Genomic DNA, 13930 nt, shown 5'->3' with positions numbered 1-13930 from the left:
TTTACTTCCGGCTTATCACATAGAGATGCTCAAAATCCTTTGCAGATGTCTTAAATTATAGACATGGTGAAAACTTTGTATCTCTAAGATTAAAAGTGACCACGTCCAGATACATACATCAGAATGCAGCTTAATTATCAAAACCCACAAGATAAAAAAAAATCATAGAAAGAGTTCCTTTTAGGCACAATAATAAAATTAAAAAAGACGTGCACTTTTTGGAATAATAATGATATGTGTTTGCATATGCAGATATGCAGTCTGCACCTAAGGATTAATACATTCGAACAGTAATTAATAGCGATTCAATTTTCATGATGCGACGAGTTTTACTGAGGTAATCAAGGCAGTTTCGTGTTGTGGGAGAAATATAATAGCCCAACAACATGAGACTACCTAAACCACTCAACAGCACGCTCTCATCTTCTGGGATGTCTGTTAGAATGCTTTTTTTCTTGTGTTTCTACGTGTGGGCAGTATGTAGTTTCTCGGTATAACATGTCTACTTGGAATCATTTTAGAAATCTGTAAAGGCGCAAAAGACAATGCTCAGACAGATTTTATTCATCATCATTCTGATATGCCGCAATTCTCAAATTGATTTGGGCTGTTAAAGTCCAGGCGTTGGTCAACTTTAAAATCAAGCATGCTATCATTTGAAAGAATAATTACTGTTTCTGCACAAGGCCCCACTTATTCACAATTTAAAATGATTTTGAAATAATAATAATGATAATAATAATACTGAGGAAAATAAACACTGTTTCTCCACTCGTTGTGTGGTTTACATTTAAGTCTGAGGACAAAAAGCAACGAAGTATGCACCGCCGCCAGACATCTAAAGGCCTAAATTAAACTATGAACATCCCCCCTCTACTATTGTAATAATATTTACTGTGCACAGAGCGAACCCTGTCCAAAACACAAAGGCATTAGCACCATGCACTGTACCAGTGCCAACTTTAAGATTTAAACACCGCGCAGCTCCTAGTCTGTCCTTCTGAATGAAATAAGAAGTCTGCAGTTGCAGGGGTGGTTTTATTAATTTGACCAGCAAAATGTGCAAATATTCATCAGACCTCTCTTTAGCTGTCACAAAAAGGTCTACATGTAACTGTAACACAAGTATGCCAAGGGTTAGTCCAGCATGCAAATTCCAATGGTTCACTCAGGTTGACTATACAATATGTACAAGCCTGAAGCTCTGAAACATTGTGCTCACATTCTGAACATTTCAAACACAATGGATCAACGTTACAAATGTAGCCATTTATAAATACATATCCACGACTAAATAAAACAGACGTGAAAATAAGAAAGAACAACAATCAATAAGTTAGCAGTAGGGTCCTATTTTCCATGGACATTCTCACAGTTGGTGGGGGGCTCTGCACAGGCGCCCTTGCCATGGATGGAGGAGGGCGCCAAAGACGCAGACAGTCTCATGAGAAACTGAAGTTGCTGGAGAGCTCTCGGATCCTGTTCTCCCGGCTCATTTTTTTCAGTTTCATCCTCCTGTTTTGGAACCAGATTTTGACTTGCCTGTCAGTGAGGTGCACACTGCGGCTGATCTCCAGACGACGCTCTCTAGTCAAGTACATGTTGAAGAGAAACTCCTTCTCCAGCTCCAGAGTCTGGTGCTTGGTGTAGGGGCAGCGCTTCTTTCGGCCACTCTTCGCTGTGAGCCAGTTGGCCGTAGATTCCATTTTTCCGTCTCCTACAATGAAATTGAAACATGATATTAGGCAACAGGTGTCACAAAAAAACACATCATACCTGACATGCCTCATATCTTTATTAGAAAATATGGACTAATACGATTCAAAATCCAAAATAAAGAAAATGTCACGTTAATAAAATTGTGGTTTTACTGTAAACTACTGAAGATAGGATTTAGTATATACTGACACTGACACCTACTGAATAAATACCGCATAATGACTATTCCTTGTGTTCTATTTGATTTTTACAACCATTTTACGCACAGCCACATATATGTAAATATCCCATACAGCTGCAATACAGCATTTTACCAGAAACTATTTGCCATGTTAAGCAGCAACTACACCTTTATTAAGACATAAAAGTCTGCACAGTCTGCAGACATTATAGCAAGGCCTGTGCTTTTGATGAGAGGACAACTGGCATCAGAATCCTGCACAGGACAAATGGAGTAGACTGGATTTACCTTTGTTGATGCTTTAATTGAAATAATAATGACACCCCGAGAATATTTTATATATATATATATATAAATAAATATATATATATATATATATATATATATATATATATATATATATAATCATCCAAACTTCATTGGTACCAATAAAAATAAATCCATAAGGCCTGTTTGAATAGTATGGTAATAAACTACAACTATATATAGCAGCTTATTTGTGATCTAAAAACAGCTAATAACGCACAACAGCTCTGATCATCGGCTCTGATTGGTTAAGTCACGTTCAATTTCGCCTCATGCCCGACAAACCGGTAAATACCCGTTAAACGCACACCTGTGACTGGCTTTCTGTTGACCTCAATATTAACTGTCAGCACTCATTCTCATGCATTCCTCTGTGTTAAGAAATCACTGGTTAAAAAAACAATAGAAGCATAAGAATTATATGCGCATGCCTGTTTATGCCAGCTGCTATTTTTGCAACACATGTCTACAATGTATGTCGACTCTACACCTTTGACTGGCTTTTCTGGACACTCCGCACTGCATGTTTCAGCGGGCTCAGGGGAGGACGAGCTTTCCGAGGAGAGGCGGCTGTCTTCTTCTGTGGCCGGGGCGCAGGGCGCAGGGACAGGCGCCTCCTCGTGGCTCTCCCTTCGCTCCGGCTCAGCCGAGGCAGCCTGGGGCTGGGAGGGCTGGCTGTCCAAACGGGCAGGTCTTTGCAGGGTAAAGTGATTCATGTTTGGCTGGACATCGTGGTAAAGCCTGGAGGATGTGTATGTCTGAGACAGGCGGAAGTAGCCGGGGACTGGCAAAGTGCTGCCGGTAACCGGGCACGATGCAGTCGAGTAGGAAATGTCATCTACCGTTGCTCCTTTAGGACATTTGTCAGACTCGTAAAGGCAATAAGCGCTCTCCTCTTTTATGTTCGGTGAGAATGAACACTGAGCCATATGCTGGCCGCTGGGATGATCCACCCGGCAGGATCTCGACGTTTCCAGCCACGTTTCCATCCCTTGAACATACGGAGCAGAAGACGGAATCACGCTTTGGGTGCTTGGCTCGTTGCGCTTACCGATTCCCGGGAAACAAGAGCCACTCGAGAGTCCATATGAATATTCCGATGCCGGTGGCAAATACACCCCGTTACTTTGGTAATATGAACCGCTGTCGGTTCTCACGTTGATTAAAGAGTCCACGAAAAACGAATTTCCAGCTTGGTTGTTGGGGCATGTCATCGTTGTGGTATAATTGGACGGAGGATGAAGATAGCCCTTTCTGGCTGACATTTCTTGTGCAAAACATTGCTGAATAATTACTGATACTCACGCTTCTCACTGTAGCCTGCAGCCAATTAAAACACCAGGCGACTACAGACTCCTCCCAGTCTGACCAGGCGGCTCAACTGGGTCGTATATTTTGTTTTAGGCTAAGTCAAGAGAAAACGGTGGGGGGAAGTGGTGCATCAGAGAGTTTTAGGTAAAATCTTTAAATCTCTTTTCAATCTCACGTCCTGAGCCTCGATCTATAAGACCAGAGCTGCCTGTGTGAACTTAACAACAACCCCTATTTGACAACTCGGTTGTTGAAAGCTGTCCCTAACAATTATGTACAATGCATAGCTTTATGGCCAGTTTTACAGCACTGTAAAAATGAAGGGTTCTAGAGGTGCCTCTGAGAAGCACAGGGTGCATCAAAGATCCAAAAAGTCATATGTGACTCTTTGGTCGGGGGACTCTTAACCCTCCTTGTGCTGCTCTGATGACTATTATTGGACTGTTTTTAAAATTCCTCATGGATTATCCAAAGCAGGGCAGACAGTGTTTTCATCTCACCACATTGCTGGTCAAACCAGTGCAAAACCGCTTCATGTAGGCTATAGCCCTCGAGTTTATCTGATGGTGGTGTGAATATTATGGTTGCAAATGCCATGATTGCGCCTAGACACCTTTTACTGCAAAGACTCTGTTGAGCATTTAAAGGTGACACGCAGGCACACTAAAATAATCCTACAGCTGAACAATGTCCTGGTGCTACATTTTTCTTAATGATGACTTAATATTGGCAATACTGCAAGAACTGTAGGTCGTTCCTGCATAAATTAAATTATAACTTGTTAATGTTGCTATTATCCCGTTAAAGAACCACTGGGGATGTGTACGTTTCTCCACGTATTTACCTACTACCTATTAAGACACACACACACACACACACACACACACACACACACACACACATACACATTCCGAGTTTTTCCGAGTAAGTTTAATTTCAAATCAACACCTCCTAATATATCCATTCCACTCACGAATAAAATGCTCAGCGCGCCTTCTAAACTGGTTTTAAATGTTTTTTTAATACATATGAAAGCTCATCACCGTTTTTCTTTATAGTTTTTGTACTTTTCATGAAATGTTTAAGACAACAATCTGAGTTAGAGGTCAAGACAAAATAATAACAAACTAGTAACCAGAAAACAAACAAATAAAACGTGCTTGCTTTGCATGCAACATAAGAAAGCCTACATCTATAATGTAAAGGGGGCCAATGTTATATGATAGCCATGTAGTCTTAATTTGAACTAAATAAAACCCGTAATCTGACATGGATCATTTTGTAATACATGTCCACCGTAAAAGTGAATAAAATGGATATTGGTCCTCATCTCATGAGGCAAACAACTAACACAAATCGTTAGCCTGGACTGCTCCAATATTTTAACCAAAATTAAAAAGTTAGAACTACATCCACCCATTCTTCCTTAAAAGACCACCAATAGGGTTAAGAGTGTAAAGCAGGCCTACAGATCAGCCTAAAGATGTCTCCAAGGTGGGTGAAATACAACATCGACTACCCCCATTTCCTATATGTCTGGAGCCATAACGTCTAGAAATCAGAGCTACAGTTTATGTACAGCCATTTTATGTGGCGTCAAACCTGCAGCATGTCTGGCTGCAATGAATGATAATAATAATTAACCCTTCTGGATTATTTCCTGTGATGTCGCGGTGTGCGCTGTGGGCGAGCTGCTCTAATATTATTATTACGATAAAACTTCCTTTTAATTCATTTAATTATTTTTTGAAGAAATGTTACAATTAATGAAAAATCCCATGCCTGTGCGTCAAAATGTCTCTCTGTTGGGTGTCTGTCTATGACACACACACACACACACACACACACACACACACACACACACACACACACACACACACACACACACACACACACACACATCCAATCCAAGTTTTTAATTTTGTACATGTTTACATAACGACGAAACAACATAAATCCAGTTCAGGATTTATAAAAATGAAGTATAATTTACGTGTTAAACTGTATGGGGATTCTAAAAGTTAGTGAGCCACAAATGTTTGAAACATAGGCCCTTGTTATCTTATTTCTTAGTGTGCATTAGTCACATGTGTTCACACAACGTGTGCAAAATTGCAACCTGAGAATCTTCATTAAATTTGATGCCCAAAGAAACAAACTTGCACTATTCACTTGCTTTCACGATTTCATAACATCTGCACCTTAAATGAAAAACAGCGTCTTCACTTTTCAGATGATGAAAATAGAAAATCTTTTTAAATCACATGAAGAAAAACCCAATGTAGGCATAAAACGCACATAATAATATTTGTGTGCCTACCTTAACAATGAACTCCTGAGGTGGTGACATATTTTAAAGCAGCTGAGCGACGAAACTTCTTTTATATCTCAATTCACGACAATGACATTGATCTGATGAGCGCCACCCAGTGGAAGAAGACTGCTGTGCATCCACTGCAACACAACACAAACGCAGAATATTCCTACCACGGTAAGATGCTGAAACAAATGACGCTGGAAAGGTCCGTGAACACAAGCTTTGAATGCTCTCAGCCGTTGTTTTTCAGCTCCTTAGTCACAGTTAATAACCTTGGTCTCAGACGCTTTATTGCACTACACTCCAAACGCTCCAGACGAATCCGCGTTTTATGACCAAGTTACTGGAGCAACTGGGAGGATGTGCAGCAACCAAAGCGGAATTCCTGGGAGCCTCACAGGATGCACGGTATAAGGAAGGCACCAGGGCCCTTATTAGCTTATGGCAGGCAATTCAAGTTGTTTTCAGGGGCCTGGTGGTGAATACAATGCCACCTAAAGCCATCTTTTTATTTAGGAGGGCTTCATTTGACCTTCCTTTGCAGGCGAAACATAAATCCTGTGGCCTAAATTCATATTTGGTATCAAACTGATACTGATATTTGAATTAAACCACTTCAGATGCTAATTAAATTGACCATAGCGATGATTGTAATAGTGATCTGCAGTTCGTCTGAACCTTTGTTTACCCCAATGTCACAGCCTGATGGGTCAGCAGACTTTCAGTGGATGAAATTAATAAAGTATTTCAGAAACTACTTTGATGAGAGCATAATCACACAAATAGATTCATGTCCTTTTGAAAGAGGCGGCCTGTTACATCTATATGCATTCAAACAAGTGTCAAGATTGTTTCAGTAAAGCTGTAACAGGCATGTTAGGTCAGAAATCAGCCTCTCCTCATCGCCCCAGAAATGAATGAATCCTTTGTAATGGATATCAAACAATAACTGCAGCGGATCCCATTTCCAGCCATGAGGGAATAAAAAGCGTCAGACCGGCATATCAATCATCTGATACGATCCACGTGCTGGCATATAAAACTAAATATGGGGTTATGTTTCATTTGGGCGTTTTGCTCTCTTATCAGCGTTTGGACTTGTGGATGAAGTTCGGGAATAATCCAATTTTACGGCCAAGAGCTCAACAAAGCGCCCGAGGGTCAAGCGCAGATGTTACATATCACTGATATCACTGACTCAAAATGCTTCAAATGGATGAATTGGTATTAGAGTTACTCATCCTTTAACTATGCAACATTGACCGGTAATTCTGGGGGCTTCTGATAACCGCCAAAAGTGTCAGCTGAGATCTGATATTAATTTCAAAACACACAAAATAGTGTTACAGTCACCGGAGTTGTATTTGAACAATAAAGTAAAAATATGAATAGAAAGAAGAAAACACCAAGCGTTTGATGTTAAGATTACTGACCATAAAAGTTGCGTGCGTAAATTTGGGAAAACAATTTAATTCTAAAGAATTCAAGGAAAAAAATAAAAGGTTTTGAATTGCAGTACAGTAATCTCCGTGTGTATTATTAAATAATACAAAAAGAAATCAGACACATCTGGCTTTCTGATAAGCACACCATACAGGCAACCACTTAACTTTGGAAAATTGTTGATTGGTCGGGCAAGCAGGCCAATAACAGGCCTAAATAATAATAATAATAATAATAATAATAATAATAATGCCCCCGTATTTTAATGACAAAATAGTGTATAAATAGTAGAATTCTTTATGAATTCTGGCACGTTAAAAACTCGTCATGTAACATGTGTGTCTTGATGATGGGTGAATGGCTGTATGTCAGTCTTTGTTCAGTGTTTATAGCAGGGGGGTTGTGGTGTAGTACTGTAAACGGTCTCTGTTCAGTTTCTTCTCCTTCATCCTCCTGTTCTGAAACCAGATTTTGACCTGGCGATCAGTCAGATTGAGCATCCGTGAGAGCTGCATGCGCTTCTCTTTGTTGATGTAAACGCTGAAAAAGAATTCCCTCTCCAGTTCCCGGATCTGATACTTTGAATATGGACATCTCTTCTTGCGCGTCCTCTGGCCATCTGAAAGATAAAATAATAAAAAGGCAAAAGGTCACCACATGAAATATTATAGACACAGTACAACAACATGAAATAATTTCCTGTTGTGAAGCAGCCGTGGTCGTCTACATGGAGTTCAAGTGTTTCCCCGCCCAAACACACAAGAGAGAAAAAAAAAAAAAAAAAAAAAAAAAAAAAAAAAAAGAGGAGAAAAAAAAAAAAAAAACGCCGCGCCAAAAGAGAAAAAATAAAAAAAAAACCAAAAAACCAAACGGGGCGGTTTTTAAAAAAAAGAGGGGGGCCAAACCCAAACACCACGAGTAGTATAGTGTATCTGATATGCTTGTATTGTCCGCTTTTGATTTCACTGTGCGTAAAGGGCAGTTGTTTCAGTGTCAATGAGAGCTAATTCCATGAAAAGCAGTCCTTGAATTAAATCCTAACAAATCCTGTGAATTTGTAAATATTTATCTTTGTATAAGGAGCAAGGTTTTAGCATAAATCTGCTCCAAAGTCACATCAAAGTGCCTCCGCAGCCCATTCAGAATAAATCAAATCACAAACCCATAAATATACAGTTAATTGTATCCATGGACATAAATATGGGAGATATAAGATGTATCTACAATATTTAGATTTTTATTTTAATAGAATTTCATAAATGTTATTTGCCATATAAATGAAGTTTACAGGCAAACCATAGAAGGAGATTTAAGCGCACACATGCAGAATAAAAGTTGAGATGTTGTTGGAAATCTTGGAAGAAGCTTAACGCCAAACTCTTCACGGCCAATTTCAATCCCAAGCACGTGATCTTGTAGTTTATAACATAGTTTTGTTATAGGGTAAATCTGCAGGCCCTCCATAAACCTTACGTGCTTATAAAACAGCATATAAAAAGCTTTAAGAGCAACGCGTTAGATTGTTCTCCTTCTTGCGTTCAGCAGGGCTACTCACTGCTGCTTCTGCTCTGTTTCTCCTCGCAGTGGCCGGAGGACGACTTGGGGCTGCAGCTCTCCGCCGTGTCCGAGCCCGGAGGAGCCGGAGCGGGACTTGTTTTGGCGTCGTGTCTGTCCGAGTCTAATGCTTGGGCTGTCGGCGTTGTGCTGCTCTCTGCGCTCCCGTAGGCAGTGTCGAAGAACTGGTCGAACGCCTGTGGCAGGACGCCGTTCCTGCCAACGCTGCCATAGAAGCCAGAAGTCGGGTTGCTGGAGGAGCTGGAGTGGCTGGCGCTGGAGCTGCCTTTCACCAGGATCTCTGCCCCCCGTGAGCTCGGGCTCGTCCAGCCGTCTCTGTGCACGATGTCCTCAGGGTAGCAGTGTGACAGGCTCCCCCTGCTGTGGTGCCATTTACTGGAAGTATCAATCCCATAGTCTCTGAAAGCCACATCTCTCACGGACGGGACCTGTGGCAGGGCAGAGGACTGGTAGGGGTATGTCATGGGGCAAGAGGACTGGCTCTGGGTTAAATAATGAGGGAGACCCGAAAAGTCTGCTCCGGAGACGTAGTAAGTGCAGCTCGGTAAATACATATTAGAGCCGGAGATCCGCTCATCAAAATCCATATTCTGCTGTTGGAAACGTCCTATAATAATCCTTTCATAGCTCCTCCGCGGCGCTGCGCTCCAGCCACTTTGAGGCAGACTGGTGGAGCAGAAATCCTTAGACGTACAAGCTGACGTGGGGATCCATCTCCATCCATTCCTGAGGGCCAAAGCCATGTGACCACTGGCACAAAATGACAGATAGCCTACGCCTCGATGTGTAGCTATATGAGTCAATGAGTTTGTAAAAGTAGACCTTTGGCTTCATGGGAAAGGAAAAATACTGAGAAGGAATTTTGCTCAGACACAATTTAGGCTATTTTGAAACATATTACACGGGTTCTTTTTCATTGAAGAGCATCAGTTTCTGAAATGACTATATTACAAGGTTCTACACAAAACACATAATTGCATCCAATGTCACACCACGCTGCTTAACCTGCCAGTTTTTACCTTTAGGATCGTTTTTAAATAACCCTAACCTTAACCTTAACCTTTGAGCCGTCTGAAACATTTGAAAGACATTTTTAGACCAAGGCAACATGATTTTAGTATGCAAGTGGGGCTTAATCATTGTGGCACAAACAACATTTTCATAGGCTAAAATAGAGAACTTGTTGAGTTTTATATGTCGGGTCTTATTCTAAGAAAATTAGGGCATGTACTGCACATGCGTCAATTATTTTTGGAAGCTATTTGAATCCATTTAATCTATTTTAAACGATTTCACAATTGAGCACATGGCAGGTATGAATTCGTCGTCTCTCTGTGTGAATTTAATATCGCTCCTCTGGTTATATATAGACTCATCTAGTCCACAAGCGGCGGAGCAATGCGAGTCATGCTGCACTTTTGTCAGGCATCAGTCCAGTTTGGCACCCGGAGACAGAAAGACAAAGGCCTGTAAAGACATGACTTGGTTATCTCTTTTATGGTTGCTATGTGTTTGTTTGGACCACTCTTTTTTCAGGGTTATTAAAAGCATGCTAGCTCGACTCTGCTGCAGCCTCCACTATGGACAGATTTATGTTTAAGTGCATGCTGATTGTGTCTCTTATAGTACGAGTAAAAGTTTGCTTGCACGAAGTTCATATATGGCTGATCAGCTGATACGCAGGCGTTTAACGTCGAATGTAAACATACAGACGTTGTTTATAGGCTACGAATAATAAAGAGTATTTGCCAAAGGGGCTCCAGTCTTTGCATCGCCTGTTCTTTTTGCAACGCCCAATATAAACCTTTGGACATGGGCTATTTCCCACACTCCAATCCATTTTCATTTGTCATCACTGCTGAGTAAGTGGGCACATATGTCACATATCTTGTTATGCGGCCAATTTTAGAATTTAGTCCAAATTCCCTTTTCATACATCAAAGCCTGTGAATTTGTCATGTGCAGGGAAGCATTATGAGACTGTGTAATATTTCACTCTGCCCAGGTGGTTTGCTGTTTGACTTCAACGGTGAGTTCTTATATGTGAAACTGATATTTGTTTGGCAAATTAAAAATAGTCTTACATGATAAACTTGACAATTCCTATTTGGATTATTTTTTGGATTATTCAGCCATGCGCAGCTTCAGCCTTCAGGCGGAGGCTGCAGGATATTAAACCTCCCTTCTTCTACGTCTTACCACAAAGTTTTAAAACAATTTCACCCACACAAATATTGGGTTACATGGTTTAACGCGAGCCAGCAGATGCGCATTAATCCACTAAGTGAGACCGTTTTCATTGGTATCGAGTAGCTAGTACGCATGTTGGCTGTATGTAAACAAACCTTGACCTCCAACCAGTTGTCATATTAAGGAAACCAAATGCGCAAAAAGTACATTTCCATTAAAGTTTAATTTCTCCTTTCCTTTAGATCCACGTCTGCCTACATTATTAATCAAGCTAAATACGAAATGTCTAAAATAATGTCAGCTTAAATGATGGGTTAATACTTTGATTAAAAAGGGTAAATTAAATAAATTGTATACACCAAACTATTTTGTTGACATTCAATTACATGAAAGTCAAGGCTGGATGATTGTTTCTTATAGTTGCCTTGAAAGGGTCAGACGAAATACACTTGGAGGGGAAATAAAAAAAAACGGTGGCCTTATGCCTGCAGCACAAGACCTCAGAAGAATGAATTATTTATTTCAGTGTAGAAAATGCAAAAGCTGAAGGTATAAAATGTCACTGGTGAATGATGTGGCTGTTTTAGTAGGCATGTTAAGGGGATTTTAAAATAAATAACATGTTTTCTTGGTTTCCCTGAATTTTCCTTCGACACTTTAGGAGGACTGTGGTTTAACTTAACAGCCTGAAAATCTTTGATCGCCTTTCCTGGTTCCTGAATCCATTTCACAAGGGGCCATTTTATAATATTTTAGTCAAATGTGCCGGTTAAGATTTACAGTTTATGGTCCAATCTGTTGTGTTTGTGCTGAATAAAGTACAGATACGCTACTTTTATATAATTTAAGAGTTTGAGCAATAGGTGAAATTGCATTTTATTTCACCTTATTTCAATGTTTGTAAACATTACTGTAAATCAGAACACTGTCCATTTAAATGCAATAAAGTAGTTGTAAATCAATAAGACAGTGACATCGGGTTTCCGTCCTGTGGGACTCTGTTCACGGATTATGCCTTCAAAGAAGAAACCAACAAATTCTCTATATCCCTTCTTTTTACTTGTATTATTTGAGAGTGTTTACAAAGAGGAAGCATGCACACATGAATACCGCGAACTGAAACGTCTCTTTTGGTGTAATGAATGCAACCTTGTTAGTATGAAGGGAGGGAGGGGGTCTTTTTAGGAAGTAGTGGATTGTTTACAGCTGAGGCTGCTGTAAAACACAAAGACTTTTAAAAGCTAATACAACTTTCTGTATTCACAAATGTAACCTCGCATTCACCCACGAATATCTGGCTGTCAAGCAGATGTGATAGGACTGCAAAAGGCAGCAGGTTTAATATGCGTGGGGGACGGACGGACCCTCTTCACTTCACGTCTGAATGTCTATAGACCTTTTTCACGGCATGTCATAGTAGGAAAAGCACAGGTGTATTCAAAACCATTACTGATGGCTGCATTCCACTTAGGAGAGGCCCTGGTGTTGTTCATGCTGACTCACTGAAACAGCTCACTGGGACACTTGATGGAATTGAGCCATCGTTAAGGTTATCAATTTCAGGTGTGCTCTTCCTACTATGACGTCTGAAGTATGAAGTCAAAATGTCTGCTGTGAAAAAGGTCCATTGCTATTATTATGCAGTTTTGTTATATCATATCTCGGCAATAGCTAAACACTGAGGAAATGTATTACAGTTGCAATACATGGTGTAATGCAACAAATGTGTGTGTGTGTGTGGGGGGGGGACATAAAAATAAAATGCTGTAGCCGGAGACAAATGTAAATGATATGCATTTCGATTAGTGACTATTAGTGTTCTTATGTATTTGTTTGGGAAAGAGTTGGATTTTCCTCAAATGTATTTTTCCATATCCTTAATTTGTTTTTGTCCGATGTTCATTGCACAACGTTCTACACCACTCACACACAACAAGCAGCTATGGAACTGTCTACCAACTGAATTAAACATGCAACACCATTTTAATGTTTTAATAGAGGTAAAACATGGCGTTATGAAAAACAACATTGTTCTCACACCTAATACCCCTGTAGACACACCTGCACTTTGTGGATGCATTTCCGTCTGTATCTCTGTGGAAGTAGCCTATCTGTGGATGTGTTTATTAATTAACTTTTTTTCCCTTCTATTTAAAGTTTAAAAACAAACTAAACAAAGGCTCTTGTGGACAGGTGGTGTAAATTAGAGTGTTGCTACAAACACTAAACACAGGTCCTTGTGCATAAATGTATGTTACACTTTTACTGTGATGTCCATATAAAATATAAAAATATAACTTTATATATATATATAATTTTATTTAGCATTCAATATTAGTTGTTTGGCTGGTATTAGTGCCGTTACTGATTAATACAGAGGCACGCTTCAGGCCTACATACGGGACTTTTTTGAGTGAGGTGCATTAACCTGTTTGGCTGTTAGGGGGAGCAATGACACCGAACAAGAGGAGACACCTCACTGTGCATGCAGAAGGTTTCCAAAAATGACTCCATCTCAACAAGGTAGAAGAAAATCATCAACATGTGCGCCGTCATTCCCAAAGAGTGAATCAGTGAAAGTAGTCCAAATGCTTAGAAAACTATTTCAACTTTCCAAAAGTATTACCTGTATTGGATGGCATATATCAGTAGCCTGGCCCTCTTTATCTTGAGCAAGACGACAAACTTGCCTTCTATTGTTAGTAAGGGATGAGTTGGACAGTTTGGACTTCAGTGCAATGCCCCGGTTTTGGATTTAACATTTCAGTTTTAATTAAGAAATCGGAAATAATTTACATCAATTGTGTTTTGGTTCGACAATAATTAAAATCAGAGACATCACAACTGCACTAAGTGCACCTTGCACAATAGGATTATCTACAGCTTTA

The 13930-nt window shown here is 40.1% G+C and overlaps 2 protein-coding genes across 2 annotated transcripts; both read right to left on the bottom strand.

Moving 5' to 3' along the window:
- Positions 1-1024: 1024 nt before the first annotated feature.
- On the bottom strand, positions 1025-3471 carry hoxa10b (homeobox A10b). The gene is made up of 2 exons (XM_039806522.1): positions 2697-3471; positions 1025-1717 (listed from the first exon to the last, which is right to left on the bottom strand). Exons 1-2 carry the CDS (start codon positions 3469-3471, stop codon positions 1443-1445), a joined length of 1050 nt encoding a protein of 349 aa, XP_039662456.1. The 3' UTR covers positions 1025-1442.
- Positions 3472-7350: 3879 nt separating this feature from the next.
- hoxa11b (homeobox A11b) lies at positions 7351-9522 on the bottom strand. The gene is made up of 2 exons (XM_039806563.1): positions 8833-9522; positions 7351-7896 (listed from the first exon to the last, which is right to left on the bottom strand). The coding sequence occupies exons 1-2, from the start codon at positions 9437-9439 to the stop codon at positions 7664-7666; spliced, it is 840 nt and encodes a 279-aa protein (XP_039662497.1). The 5' UTR covers positions 9440-9522; the 3' UTR covers positions 7351-7663.
- Between the last annotated feature and the right edge of the window lie 4408 nt (positions 9523-13930).

Source organism: Perca fluviatilis, chromosome 7 (genome assembly GCF_010015445.1).
Source record: "Perca fluviatilis chromosome 7, GENO_Pfluv_1.0, whole genome shotgun sequence".
Lineage (NCBI taxonomy): Eukaryota > Metazoa > Chordata > Actinopteri > Perciformes > Percidae > Perca > Perca fluviatilis.
This window is presented reverse-complemented; position numbering and strand designations above follow the sequence as displayed.